Source organism: Pinus tabuliformis, chromosome 3_1 (assembly GCF_031772625.1).
Source record: "Pinus tabuliformis cultivar Carrire ecotype Pingquan chromosome 3_1, CPIR1, whole genome shotgun sequence".
Lineage (NCBI taxonomy): Eukaryota > Viridiplantae > Streptophyta > Pinopsida > Pinales > Pinaceae > Pinus > Pinus tabuliformis.
The window spans coordinates 71,076,049-71,091,831 of NC_142301.1; the positions used below are offsets into that span (position 1 = coordinate 71,076,049).

General features: G+C 41.6%; 1 protein-coding gene across 2 annotated transcripts in view; it reads left to right on the plus strand.

The window, feature by feature from the left end:
* Positions 1-2,847: 2,847 nt before the first annotated feature.
* The window catches only part of LOC149185831 (cytochrome c-type biogenesis protein CcmE homolog, mitochondrial-like), a 35,961-nt gene continuing 23,025 nt past the window's right edge, over positions 2,848-15,783 (plus strand). The window contains exon 1 of one of the 2 annotated variants that reach the window (XM_089410809.1): positions 2,848-3,907. In XM_089410809.1, the coding sequence (XP_089266935.1) occupies positions 3,014-3,907 (894 nt within the window). In that variant the 5' untranslated portion in view covers positions 2,848-3,013. The remainder of the gene's footprint in view (positions 3,908-15,783) is intronic. The other variant, XM_089410810.1, reaches the window with a different exon arrangement.

Here is a 15,783-nt window from a genome sequence, read left to right on the forward strand (position 1 = left end):
CTACAGCTTCAACCTCAGGTTCTCTAACATCTCCGTCATTTATGTTTCTGCCTATTGTTAATGCATCCAATCTAGCTTGCATCTGTTGCACAACTTCCATTACTTCAGTGTTTGCAACAAGCCTTCCTCTTCCACCACATCCACGTCCTCGTCCTGTTCCAACTCTGAAAGCCATATTAACTTTCCTTCTCGTGCTTATGAGATTCAATTCAGTATCAAAAGGGGGCTCTGATACCACTAATGATGCCCTGGGTGCAAGCGATATGGACAGCCTCTCAAATCTGGCTATAAGTTCTCTTAATTTTGACTGACTCTCTCTTTCTGCTTCTGGTTGTGTATAAGTCATCTAACGGTGAAACTGACAACCACATGGGTTTTTCCTCAATCACCCCTACCTTGGTTATTGTTCACAATTAACAAACCGGCCTCTGTTCCTATCAGAACTGTAAATCCATAGGATTTACACAAAAACACTATCGACGACTTTTTAGTATGGAGTTCATGCAATACACTATTGGCGTTTTTTTTAAAACACTATCACAGCTTCAAATAGTCTTGGTGTAATTCCAAAGGAATTACACTATCGACGCTTTAATTCCAAGACTTCGCATTAACCATAAATAACACTATCGGCGCTTTAATATTCAAAGTCCTGTGTTATATGCAATATACACTATCGGCCCCTTTCAACGCTCCTTCTCCGATGCGATAACATGTGGTGTTATTGGAGATCGCAATCAGCGACTCCACTGTCCCCAAAAGCCTGGCTCTCCCTGCTCCAACCTTGCGATGCGATAACAATTACGGACCCAATAACTTATTAAAGCCTCCCTATAATGTTTCGGCTCCGGTAGTGTCGCGCTATCAGAGTTCGGCGTTTTCAATGGTCTTCCGCTCCACTTGAGGTTCTGCGATGCGATATTGGTTCGGACCCGATATGGGTATGAACCAAATCTAATAGAATTTCAGTTCTGGAACTATGCTCCGACTAAGTGATTTTTTCGATTTCTCTGTGTAAAATAGAGTTTGGCCGCGAACTCTATAAAACGATTCAAGGAGCCTGTGATCGCCGATATGAAGGAAAACTACCCAACAGGCCTACGCTTAAGTGTTAATTGGAAAACAACAATTGAATCACCATTAATAAACATGGAAAACAATAGAACCATAACTGATACATGCATAAAATACCAATTAACAGAGAGTCATTAATTCCGATGAACAGAGAGAGATTTTTTCAAAAGATAATGCTTCCGGGCTCTACTCACTCTGAGAGTCCCATTGTTTCTTATTTATAAATAGTAGATAAGCCCTCTCGGTCCTTATCCATACAAAAGCATGCCTTTTACATAGAGTGATTTAAAGCTACAAAGCTACTACAACTTATCATAAAGCTACTATTACAGCATGGTTTTATTCTTAATTCTATCTTTATCTTAAACTAGGAAAGCATGAAACTTGCTGGCTAAAGGACCCCACTCCCTTGCCTGTAGATTTTTTTGGATTTTTGGAATATGTTTGAAGGCTTTTTTCCTCTAAGTCACATGCTCTTGCATCAAAGTGACCCAACATCTAAGGTACATATTCCTCTCTCAAAGGAGCTACATTGTAGAATTGTTAAACATGTTTAGCATGACTGAATGCAATCCTTTGTCCACTCCAATGGAACAAAATTTGAAGCTCACATCTAAAGAAGGAAATGAAGTTAAGGATGCAACTAGCACAAACAACTTATGGGAAGTCTTATCTACCTCACCACTACTAGACCATATATTTTATTTGTTGTTGGAATCCTTTCCAAGTTTATGCAAAAGCCTTGTGAAGGACATTGACCTGCTAGAAAAATAGTTGTAAAGTACTTGAAAGGAACTCAAGACTTTAGACTCAAATATTCATAGGTAGATGAATTCATCTAGATTAGATATTATGATTTCAAACTTTGATGGAGATGAGGAAAATTGAGTGTCTACTTCAACCTATGTTATGCGTCTTGGATCAAGCGTTGTCTCTTGGAGGTCACACAAACAACTAATTCTAGGAAATTCCACAGCAAGACATAACATGTGGTAGTACTTTTGCAATTAAATTGGCCAAGAACCCCAATTCCATGATCTAACCAAACAAATCAACATAAAGTATCATTTGATTCGATATCATGTAAAGGCCAATACAATTTATCTACGACATTGTTTTGCAAATAAACAAATTACAGACATCTTCACCAAAACACTCGGAAAAAAAAGTTTGAAAAATTCCAAATAATGAGTAAACTCATAAACACCCCTTCACATTAAGGGAGAAAATGTTAGACACCTAATCCTCAAAAATTAAATTCACAAATTATAAATATATAAATAAAAAAATAAAAAAATTACTCAAAAATATAAATCCCAAAATTTAAATGCAAATAAATAATTTCCAAAAGTAAGCTTGTAAATGCAAATAAATAATTTCCAAAGTAAGCTTTCTGACATAACACACATGATATCTCCCAATGAAAAACATAATTTATTATGCGAAATATTAATTTAATACTTCTGCCCCATGATTTGTTAGGTAAAATATTAATTTAATACTTCTAATGGCATTGTATTAAAAAATTAAACAATTCAAGGTTCGGCTTCGGTTGGTCCAAGAGGTTTAACTCCCCCGTTCCGTCAAAATTGAATCCACCCCACCATCGCCACATCACATTATACATGAGCAAATAATAAGCCACCTGTATTTTGAAACGACAATGATAATTTTTTTTTATTATCAAAAATCAAAGAACCGCTTATCGAGCCTTCCAGAAGATTTCAGTCCTACGCTTTTTAAATACACAATCAAAAAAGCCTCTGTCGGCTGAAAGCGAAAATCAACAAACACACGGAAGCAAAAAATTAGTCAGACTAAGAAAGTTCTAGGAAAAGTATAAATGACATTGCTCAATCACAAATAATTGTCGGGGGCGATGCTGCATGCATTTATTGACTAAACGAATGAATCGCTCACACTCTCAGAGAAGAGAAAGATGATGCGAAGAATTGGGTATTGGCTGGGACGAGAAGTCTCCCATGTCCAGAAAGCGCTGACAATCCATCCCAATTGCCATTTCCAATCCCGGGCAGGGCAAATTTGTTTTTCGACATCATCGCCAGCTCTGGCAATCAGGCCTCAAGCATGGCAGGCGAGGGGCTGGATGCTGCAGCAAGGTGTACAGGCGAGGGGCTGGATGCAGCAGGGTGGACAGGCATGGAGAAACATGGCCACGGTCCGTCGGATGGCCCCTGGGGGGAGCGTGAACGCCCGAGGAATCGACATCGGAGCGCGGGCGAGGCGTAACCAGAATCGGAGACTCTGGACGTATGCCCTCTCGTTCAGCTGCATAGCGGGGTTTATTATCATAGTTCTCAGCAGCTTCCAGGATTCCTTGGTCTTCTATGTCACCCCCACCGACGCCCTCGACAAATTCAGGAGCGATCCGTCCAAGAACAAATTCCGCCTCGGTGGCCTCGTTCTAGAAGGGAGCGTGGTGCAGCCAGCCTCGACTACGGAGATGGAGTTCGTTGTCACGAATCTGGTCACCGACGTTCTGGTACGCCACAAGGGGCCAGTGCCCGATCTCTTCAGAGAAGGCCACTCCGTTGTCGTCGAGGGCTTTCTCCGCCCCATTTCTACTTCTTCATCGTCGGAAAACAGCGGCACTGAATCCTTCCGTCCCCTGTCGGCCGGTCATGTTGCGTCGGAAAAGGCGAGAAGCAACAACTGCTATTTTTCTGCCATCGATGTCCTTGCAAAGCACGACGAGAAATACATGCCCAAAGAAGTTGCTGCTGCCATTGAGAAAAACCGGGCTGCAATTGAAGCCGCTCATGCCAAGCCTCAGCCTCAGCTTCAGAATTCACAGCTCCAAGAGTCCGAGCAAGTTCATTCTTGACCTATTTTTTATATAATAAATCTCCTCCTTTTAGTGCACGGGATAATTCAAATGAGCTTCCCTTTGATGAATAGATGCGGTGTATCGCTCTAGTTTCCATCATATCTCTTTTTGACATTTTCTGCTGCTGCAGATGAGGGGAAATTTTTGTGGTTTTTAGTTACTGATTAAATATTCAATAAGAGATTTTTTTTTTTTGGGTACGGATTTAGCCAAATTTGTTTACATGTAGACCCATTTTTAACAATACTCGCTGAAATTCTTGGCAAATACCCTAGCAACAAGTGTATGAGCCTTTTTTTCTGCAGGAATTTCATTTATGAATGCCATGACATAATGTTTGTTTTCAAATCATCAATTGCAAAAGCCGTGGGATCTGTTAAGCTTTTGTTAAGAGTCCTTGCTTCGTTCTTGGTTAGCATGTTATGAATCTATTCTATTCTTAATATTTAGATTAAAGTTATATGTTGCATTCATTTATGATATTCATTGTCCTGAAGAAGACTCCATTTCCATCGTCATTGAGATTTAGGGAGACTTTTTTTCCAAAGAAAAAGAAAATCCCAGGATTACATGCAAATCTTTTCTTTTTACGTACCATCCAGTTAATAGGAAGACTTCCTAGATGGAAATGACTTTTCATATACGGATAACTTAATCAGCATTTAGAAAGAGAGTGTTTACATACTATAAAAACGAAGAGCACAGGAGGAGCATTAGGGCTGCTTTGTTTCCATCGTAGGGGGATCTACAAATTTTTCTACCCTTGAATCATTGAATCAAGTCTGAGTTAAGTAGAGTTCTAAGCATTCCATACCTCATTGAAGAGGCTTATGAATACCCAAAGAGTAGAGCATGCCCCACTCATCAGATAGCATTAGGGCTGCTTTGTTTCCATGGTAGGGGGGTCTACAATTTTTTCTACCCTTGAATCATTGAATCAAGTCTGAGTTAAGTAGAGTTCTAAGCATTCCATACCTCATTGAAGAGGCTTATGAATACCCAAAGAGTAGAGCATGCCTCACTCATCAGATAGGGCTGCTTTGTTTCCATGGTAGGGGGATCTACAAATTTTTCTACCCTTGAATCATTGAATCAAGTCTGAGTTAAGTAGAGTTCTAAGCATTCCATACCTCATTGAAAAGGCTTATGAATACCCAAAGAGTAGAGCATGCCCCACTCATAAGATACGCTGACAGTGAGCCAGTGCCCACTTTGCCCCTCTCACCCTCGGCCATCAGACTTAGGACACCTTTACATCATCGGCCCCATCATCTGATCTCCCTCTCTCACTCTTTTCTCTTTACAGGTTCTTGTGTTGTTGCCCACCTTTCTTGTCCTGGACAAACTCACTTAGTGTTTTATATCACCACTATACCTCTGTCACGGCTTTATACATATATGTAGGTTTCTTACATTGTATTATTTTTGGCATTTTCAGGAGTCAGTTGGGCACTCCCAAATTGTATTCATATTGGTTGTACTCATTAGTCTCATTGACCTACTTTTGTGGTCATTTGTCGGACATTGATAAAATTATGCTATCTTATCTTATTGTAATGAAGGGAATGAGCCAAGCACAAAGAATCCAAGATTCATCCTATTCAAGCACTTTCTTAGGAACGTCGATAACATCAGGAGATAGTAGTCATGCACCCAAATGTTATCTTTATCAGGGCTGATCAATTTCAATACCTTGTCTGCAAGGATCTTAATAGCGTATACATATGCCTGCCAAAATGATCTATCAAAATAAATTTCCATGATCTGGAGAAAGTGGCAACATGATCTGATATTCACCCTATGAGTGCCATCAGTTAAAGATTTATTAAACTAAAGGTATTACAGACTCGTGCTGGTGTGTGTTCTGTGTTATTGAAACAACAGATCGATCAGATTGCCAATACACAGACAATAAAATGGAGAGATAGCAGAGAAATACAGTAAGCAACACAAAGACACAAACAATTTTAATAAGGAGTTCACCCTATTCTCCAGGGCTACGTCTTCGGTCCAGCTTCAGTGGTGGCCTTGTTTTATTGTGTCTTTCAGCAAAGAAATTACAATACAGGGACTCAATATGAGTTCTCCTGAAGTAGATTTTGCTTGGCAGGGTGGTTCTTGGATTCCCCAAGCCACTTAGAGTACACAGACTCTTCTTCTTCCTACCAGCTTTGTGACCTCTTGGTCTACAGTGGAAAGAGCCAAATGTGATGCTCAGTCTGGACAGATTCCTCTATGGGAAGGCTTGAATCTTCAAGCTCTCTGGTGCTCGACGCTGCTTGTGGTCAGCTCGGCCCTCTGTCTCTTCTGCTTGGCTTTACTGTTCTCTGTGTTTAGTCCTCCTCTCAGGGTTCACTGTTCACTGTCTCTCTTGGTCGCTTGGACTCTTCTCAATTCTGACTCCAAATCAACTCTAACTGATTCGATTGTCTCTGTTCATGGCTTTAGCCATTCGATCCCTATGCCTGTTCGGTTCCTCTTCCGCCTGTGTCGATTCACCTTCTGCAGCTGCGCTTGGAGTTCCTTGCGTTCGGCGTCATCATGAACGCTTAGGGAGTGGCCACTTGTCCTCCTCTAAATGGCGCCAGCATGCTTCGTCGGTTCGTTTCTTCAGTTACGCCGTGGATGCGTTCTTCCTCCACCGTGGCGGTCAAACGGATTCCAAATCCCTTTAGAACGCGACTTAATTCCTTGTCGATTCCGCTTCTTTCCATCGGGTGCAATCTCAACCGTCCAATCTGGGCCCTCCAGATCCAACGCCAGATGCACGTTTCGCGCGGTTGACTTGCTCGACCAATAACGCGCGATCAACGACAGTTTTCTCTCACCTCTGCCTGCCACGCGTCAATCGGTGTATGGAATCGCTCCGCTCCTGTCCAAAACCTCTTATCGTTCAAGGGCACCCCGATCAATACTGCCGATTTTCTGGCGCGCGGGTCCTGCTTTCGTACGTTAGCGTTTTTCGCTTTTTCCACCCGCGGTTTCCTGGCTCCCGATGTGACCGAGTGCTCGGGCTCCCCCTTCAGGGCCCTGCTAAGCGCTAATCGCACATCAAAAACCTCTTCCTTTTCCCATTCTGGGGCTCCCAGGGGCTACTTTGGCCTCCTGCGCGGTCTCCATGGGCCTCGGTCAGCACGCTTTGACCGAGGTCCTCGTCGTTCCACATCGGCTGCCATTGCCACTGGTTTAGGGTGTTTTTGATACTGTTTTGGATTTCCTTAGAGATTTGTTCGACTTGATTCAGTCATGGTTCTTGACAGTCTTTCTATGGATCCAATTCGGATCACGACCTCCCTACTGAAAAACTTTTGGACCACCAAAAGTTGGTTTTCAAGCATCGACTAAGTGAGGACACTGTTTCCTCACATGTCCAATCTCAATCCACTTTGCGCTGCTCGGCTTTGAACCTTTGAGCCCAATCTTGAGGTACTCGACATCTCCCCTGCGCGTTGTCCTCACCTTCCTGTCCAACACGGTGTCTTCCTGCAACTTATTGAGGTATTCAGGTAGCAGGTCATCAATAGAAGGCAATTGACCTTGCTCTTCAGGGTCCTCCATCATTGAAGGTTCAAACAATCTCAAACAATCTGCATTTACGACTGAGTAGATGTGCATGTAAGCTGGTAGATCAGGACGAAAAGAATTTTCACCAATTTTCTCAAGTATTCTAAAAGGCCCATACTTGATAGGCTTTAGCTTTTTACCTTCACCTTGCATCTTGTCCTTGTTGATATACAACCAGACTTGGTCTCCAACTTGAAAACTATGCTCCATCCGATGCTTATCATGCCTAACCTTGTACTTGGCCTGGCTCTTTTCCAACTGTTCCTGTATTGCTTGATGGATCTCCTGGATTTGTTCAATGAACCTGGTTGCCTTGTCCACATCACTATGTCCATCAACCATGGTGTCTTTACCAAAGACAAAATCCAAAGGAGACCTTGGTGTGAAACCAAAGCAGGTCTCAAAAGGAGATCTCTGTGTAGAAGAGTGTTTGGCTCTGTTGTAAGCATGCTGCACATAACACAAGTGTTCATCCCAAAGCTTAGGATGTTTACTGCAATAACCTCTCAGTAACTGGATCACAGTCTTGTTTACTACTTCTGTCTGGCCATCTGTTTGTGGATGAAAAGTTGTGCTTTTCTTTAACTTGGTGTCCATCAGTTCCCACAGACTAGACCAAAACTTCCCCACAAATCGGGTGTCTCGATTAGATACAATGGAAGTGGGTAATCCAAAATGAACCCATACATGTTCAAAGAACAATTTTGCAGTCTGTTCAGCTGTGATCTATTTACTACAAGGTATCAAAATACACATTTTGCTGAACCTATCCACAACAACATATAGATAGTCATGACCTTTCCTAGATTTAGGCAGTCCTCCAACAAAATCCATGGAAACACTTTCCCAAGGGTGAGAAGGAACTGGCAATGGAGTGTACAAGCCTAGTTTTCTATTGCTGTGCTTGCTTTTAGCACACATGGCACACCCTTTTACATATCTAGAAATTGTCTCATTCATTTTCGGCCAATAGCAGAATCTTTGCAGCTGTGCAACTGTTTTGCTTACCTCAAAGTGACCTGATATCAGAGAAGTGTGTGCTTCTCTAATTATCTTTACTCTCTCAGTTTGTGGAATGCATAGTTTCCCACAATGGTATAAGAGTCGGTCCCTTATATGATAGTCCAATTCTTCTACTCTTTTGCCTTGACTCAAAGTTGCATATACATCTTTGAAATCCATATCCTGAGCATATTGTTCTATGTAGCTTTCATGTAGCACAGAATTATGCTTAAGTATGGTAGTGCATTTATAATGGGTCTAGATAACATGTCTGCAACCTTGTTATGTATGCCCTTTTTATATCTGATGACTAAGTGAAACTGTTGTAGAAAACCCATCCATCTGTAATGTGTTGATTGTTGCAACTTAGTTTGGGAGTGTAGATATTGAAGTGGCTGATGATCAATATGTATTACTGTCTCTTTGCCCATTAAATAATGTTTCCACTTTTTCACACTCTGAACTAATGCATACAATTCTTTATCATATGTAGGATAGTTAACTGTTGCAGGATTAAAATTCTCAGAATGATAACATATGGGTTTGCCGTGCTGTATCAACACTGCTCCCATGGCATAGTCACTGGCATCAATTTGGATTTCAAATGGTCTTTGTAAATCTAGCAGTGCTAGTACAGGTGCTGTACTTATTTTCTCTTTCAAGGTGTCAAAGGCTTTCTGATGTTTGCCTCCCACCGAAACACCTTATTCAATCCTGTTAAAGCATGTAAGGGAGCTGCAATCAAGGAGAAGTTAGAGATGAGCTTCCTCCAATATTGTGCTGCTCCCAAGAAGCTTCTCACTTCTGTAGCAGACCTGGGTTTAGGCCAATTCACAATGACTGCCACTTTAGAGGGAGGGATCTATTTTCAATTCACCTCCCCTACTATATGACCCAAGTAGTTTAGAGATGTTTTTCCAAATTCACATTTTGAGAGTTTAACATAAAGTTTTTCTCTTTTCAAAACATGTAATGTCTGCTTAACATGCTTTAAATGTTCTTCCCACGTTTTACTAAAAATTAGAATGTCATCTAGATACACAATAACAAAATCATCAAGAAAAGCTCTGAGCACATCATTCATTAATCTTATGAAAGTAGCAAGAGCATTAGTTAAACCAAAAGGCATAACCAACCATTCATACAATCCCTGCTTTGTTTTGAAAGAAGTCTTCCATGCATCTTGCTCTGCAACTCTGCCCTAATGGTATCCACTGTGCAAATCCAGTTTGGTGAAATAAACAGCTTCTTTCAATTGATTTAAAAGATCATCTATGCGAGGAAGGGGGTAATGATTTTTGATCGTTATCTTATTCAGTGCTTGGTAATCTATGCACATTCTCCACGAGCCATCTTTCTTTCTCATCAAAACGATTGGTGACCCACATGGTGATGTGCTAGGCCTAATGAAACCCTTCTCGAGCAACCCCTGCACCTACTTTTTGATTTCAGCGTTCTCTAAAGCAGACAACCTGTACATCCCAATGTTAGGCAATGGAACATCTTGCTGCAAAATAATATCATGTACTATTCCATTTTTGGGTGGCAGACCTTTAGGTTCTTGAAACAAGACATCATACTCTGAAACAACCTTTTCTATATCAGCTTGCCGTTCAACATTACAGCCCTCAAATACATTGTTTTTATCAGGTTTCTTTTCTTTTACAACCATCAGTAAGAATTGTTTGCATGAATTAATCATTCTTTTCATCTATCCTGAGTTTATGAGAGTATAATTATTCTTTAGCTTATGAGCTCTTACAAAGTATTCGATTCCATCTTTAACCAGTAGATACTTGTTCTCAGCTCTATAGAAAATAGCCTTTCTATCATACAAGTAAGGACTTCCTAAAACAATTCTACATATATCCAAAGGAATTATGTCTAACTCAACCTCATCTACAAATGCTGACCCAAAGGAAAACTTGAGTTTGCACTGTCTAGTCACTTGTAGTTGTGCTTTATCATTCAACCATCCTAATGGGTATGGTTTCTTGTGAGGTGTAGTTGCTAATCCCAATTTCTTTACAATTGCTTCAGAAATCAAATTTACTTGAGAGCCACTATCAAACAAAGTATCAATATTTTGATTTTTGGAAATAACTCGAATATGGAAAAGCTCATGTCTTTTTCTCTCATTTTCTTCATCAATAACAGATTGAGCAGAATTACTAGTAAATGCTTCAGATTTCTTACCTCTTATACCTGTGGCTGCTATAGTTGTTTCATCTCTCGAGTCTGACCCCAAATCTCTTTGAATAGCTGTAGCTGTCTTCTTCTTCTTGCCCTCGGACTTCTTAGGTCTCAGCTGTGGATGCAGAATCCAACAATGCTCATCATCATGCCCCTCCTTTTTACAGTGAGTGCATGAAGCTTTGGCTTTTTGTGCAGTGTTAGCCTTCCTTGCTTTCCACTTCTGTTTTCTTTTCTCCTTGCTCTTGCTTACAGTGGGTTGGGATGGTCCCCCAACTTCTGGATTGCCATTCTTTCCGCTAGCCTTTAGATGAGTAGCTTGTACAGATACCTCATCTATACTAGTGGGATTAAACATGAGGATGGTATGCCTCATGTAGCTGTGTAGACCACCAATGTACTTCAAAAGAGTCTCTGGTGAGTCTAGTGAGATACCCAATGTCAATGCTCTCTTTCTGAACTCTTGAGTATACCCTTGTACACTTTGCCCCTTCAATTGCCGAAGAGTTTGCCAAATCATCATGGCCCGCTGCATGTAGGCCAATGGATAGAATTGTTTTTTGATTGCAGAAACAAAGTCACTCCAGACAGAGATGGTCTTACCATGGCTTTTCATATCAGCTTGGGTTCTACCTTCCCACCAAACCAAGGCAGTGCCTCCTAGGCGTAGTCTTGCCAGCTGAATCTTACTCTTGTTTGAGTTTATGTTCTGTACCCTGCAATACACATCAATTTGTCTAATCCAATTGTCCAGTTTTTCAGCATTTAGCTCTCCATCATATATAGGCAAATCAAATTTAACGTCTAACTTAATCAAAGATGCTTTCTTATTATGTACAGGGCTATTAGGAGGTGTGAGAAAGTTTTCCCCTTTCCCCTTTCCTTTGGAGTTGTCATGGAAGTAAGACTCATCTTCTTCTTTCTCTTGCTTAGAGCCTCATGCATCTTCTACCTTTTGATTTCTAAAGTTTCTGTACATTTCTTCAACCATAGACTTTATAGCTAGGAAACTCTCTATGAATTGAGGGTCTGGCCGCATAGAACTTTCTTCTGACATGGTCTTTCGAGGATAGACTCTTCCAATTTCAGGATTAGTTTCCACCAACTCTCCTCCTAATTTGAGCTTTGATCTTGTGAGCAGTCACAACTATACCAACACAAGCTTGTCTAACCTTACAGCCTTGAGCTTTGATACCATTTGATCTGATATTCACCCTATGAGTGTCATCAGTTAAAGATTTATTAAACTAAAGGTATTACAGACTCATGTGTTGGTGTGTGTTCTGTGTTATTGAAACAACGGATCGATCAGATTGCCAATACACAAACAATAAAATGGAGAGACAACAGAGAAATACAGTAAGCAACACAAGGACAAACAATTTTAATAAGGAGTTCACCCTATTCTCCAGGGCTTACGTCTCCGGTCCAGCTTCAGTGGTGGCCTTGTTTTATTATGTCTTTCAGTAGAGAAATTACAATACAAGGACTCAATATGAGTTCTCCTGAAGCAGATTTTGCTTGGCAGGGTGGTTTTTGGATTCCCCAAGCCACTTGGAGTACACAGACTCTTCTTCTTCCTACTAGCTCTGTGATCTCTTGATCTACAGTGGAAAGAGCCAAATGTGATGCTCAGTCCGGACAAATTCCTCTATGGGAAGGCTTGAATCTTCAAGCTCTTTGGTGCTCGACACTGCCTGTGGTCAGCTTGGCCCTCTGTCTCTTCTGCTTGGCTTTACTGTTCTCTATGTTCAGTCCTCCTCTCAGGGTTCACTGTTCACTGCCTCTCTTGGTCGCTTGGACTCTTCTCAATTCTGACTCCAAATCAATTCTAATTGATTCGATTGTCTCTGTTCATGGCTTTAGCCATTCGATCCCTATGCTGTTGAAATTTGGTACCGGAGGACAGGTGGTTCCCTTAGGCTTTGATCTTTGGCCTAGGGAAAAGTGTCCAAAAGAATTTAATTTTTCTCCTAAAGTGACTTTATAATTTTATAAAGTTAAATCTAATTTAAAAGTGACTTTAAGTGATAAAGTTATTAAGTCTAATTTTAAAGTGACTTTTATAAAGTCAATGAAAAATTAGAAAGGAAAAGTGACTTTGGAAATAAATGACTAAGTGGGTCTTTATTAAAGTGGGGTGAATTAAAAAATAGAAAGTGAGATTTAAATGAGCATTTAATCTCAACCATTGATCTAAATCAATTTCAGCCATTGGATTTAGAGATCACCCAAAAGTCACTTGGATCACCCAAAAGTCACTTGGAGTTATATTAAAGGAGGAAAAGGTCATTCATTCTTTCATGAGCAGATTGGGAGAAGGAGAGCAAGAGAGCAAGAGAGATTTCTGAGCAGGAAGGAGAAGGAGACAGCAGCTTGGCACACATTCCAAGGCAGCAGTTGAGCAGATTTGTACAGCTGATTCAGCACATAGTGAAAGGCAGATTTTTGCACAAAAATCGAGGAGCAGTTTGCTGATTTTTCTGCACACAAAACGGAGGTCGTACAACATTTATTGCTGTCCTGTTTGCTGTAATTTCCAGATTGTTGTGAGGCACGGGAAAGGAGATAAGTTGTAAATTTGCTTGCTGATTTTTTGCTGAATAATTCTCACTGTAAAAAGACAATTTTCAGAAATAAAGAAGAGCTCTCAAACTGGTTTTCCCCAAGAGTTGTAGGGGGTTTTTCCAGGGTCAAGTTGACCAAAAATATCAGTGTTTTAATGTGTTTTAATGACTGTTTTTAATTGCTGATTTTTAATTCTGCAATTTCCAGCATTCTGAAAAATTTCCAGAATTTTTGTTTTCAGCAATATTTATTTTTTTCAGTCTGTTAAATGTATGGTTATGGGAATGGGCATTTAACTACATGGGAGAAATAAGAAGAAACTGAAAACCGGGGTGGGAAAACAGAAATTTTTACATGGTATCAGAGCTTGAGTGCTGAAGGGCAGTTTGGGACAGCAAAAAGGAAAAATTACAGTTGCTGATTTTTCACTCAGAAAATTCCAGCAAGCTGATTTTTCATAAACAACAGTTTTATCTTTACTACAGCAGTGCTATTTTTCAGTTTTAGGACAGCAGGATGTCATTGGGATTGAGGGTGGAGGATAGGCTGGATGGGCATATAAATTACAGCGTTTGGAAGGAGAGAATGCAGAGTATCTTTGAGGAGGCAGAAGTCTGGGATATCATGGTGCATACCGCACAGAACCCTGTTGTTGTGCCTACTTATGTTACTCAGTTGGCTGAGTATAAAAAGAAGAACAATAAGAGTAAGAGGCTGATTCTAGACGGAATCAAAGACCATTGCATTCCTCATGTGAGAGGAAAGAGCAATGCCCATGAGATGTGGACAGCATTGTCCAATCTCTACCAGAGTACCAATGAGAACCGGAAGATGGTCCTGAAGGAGAAGTTGAAGAACATTAAGATGAGTAATGATAGTGCAGCTGGATATCTCACAAAGATTACCAATGTGAGAGATGAGTTGGCAGCGATTGGAGAGGCCATTCCATCCACTGAGTTGGTGCGTATTGCAGTGAATGGCCTCCCCCGTTCATGGTTGAACTTTGCTGATGGGGTTTGTGCACGTGAGACCCTTCCCACATGGGAGAGGTTTTGGGATGATTGCATTCAGACAGAGATCAGGAAAGGACAGCTTGGGGCAGCCAAGCCAGTTGAGCAGGATGAGGATGTAGCACTGGTGGCAGGAGGCAAGAAAGGCAAAGGGAAGAAGCAGGCTTCCACAAGCGGTGGTGGGGGCAAAGGCAAAGGTAAAGGTAAACAGGGGAACACACAGAAGGACTATTCCAAGGTGAAGTGTTGGAATTGTCAAAAGATGGGACACTATGCAGTTGTGTGTCCGGAGAAGAAGAAGAAGAAGGGGAAGAACCAGGACGTGGCAGCTTTAGCAGAGATTGAGGACTTTGCAGGTCGTTTTGATCGGGAGTTTGCGTTCACTATGTGTGAGTCCTCTAGTGCAGGATCACCTGCCACACAGGTTCAGAGGGAGCATGCTTTTCCCTCGATTAGCGGAGCATCTACAGGTATTTGGTATGTGGACAGTGGGGCTTCACGTCACATGACAGGAGTCCGTGAGTACTTCTCAGAGCTTTCAGAGAGTGGCACTGATATTGAGGTAGTACTCGGTGATGACAGAGTTGTTAGAGCAGTCGGGGTGGGGACAGTGACATTTCAGAGGGAGTCCAAACCTCCCTTGAAGGTGTCAGAGGTTCTTTATGTGCCAGGGATGAGGAAGAACCTCATATCCGTCTCAGCTTTGGAGGACAGAGGATATGAGGTACTGTTCAGGGGAGGACAGGTGTTGATGTATCCCAGGGGCACTCCAGCTGATTCAGCTAGAGTGATAGGTGTACGCCATGCAAAGGTGTACAAGTTTGCATTCCAACCCCTTTTGGCATTGAGCAGTAGTACCGACAGCAGAGCTAGCAGTTCTGAGCTGTGTGAGATTTGGCACCGTAGGATGGGACATATGTATCATGGAGCCTTGAGGACATTGCGGGAGATCACTACAGGTGTGCCAGATTTCAGTACTGATCACTTTGATACTTGCAGAGGTTGTGCGATGGGCAAGTTTGCCAAATCCCCTTTTCCCAGCAGTGACAGCAGAGCGACGGGGATACTTGATTTGATTCATTCCGATGTGAGCGGTCGGATGTCTCATGTTTCCTTGAGTGGATATGAGTACTATGTGTTATTCATTGATGATCACTCCAGGAGGACCTGGATTTATTTTTTGAAGACCAAGAGTGAGGTCTTCAAGCGGTTTCAGGAGTTCAGAGCTCTTGTGGAGACTCAGACATGTCGAAAGATCAAGTCCTTGAGGTCGGACAATGGAGGAGAGTACACCCTTGGAGAGTTTGTTGACTATTGTGCGGAGGCAGGCATTAGGAGGGAGTTCACTGTTCCTTACAACCCCCAGCAGAACGGGGTTGCGGAGAGGAAGAACATATCCATCATAGAGGCTGCCAAAGCCATGATACATGATCAGGGGTTGCCATTGTTCTTGTGGGCAGAGGCCTGCAACACAACTGTTTACTTGCAGAACAGGAGTCCACATCGTGCCTTGGGGCACATGAC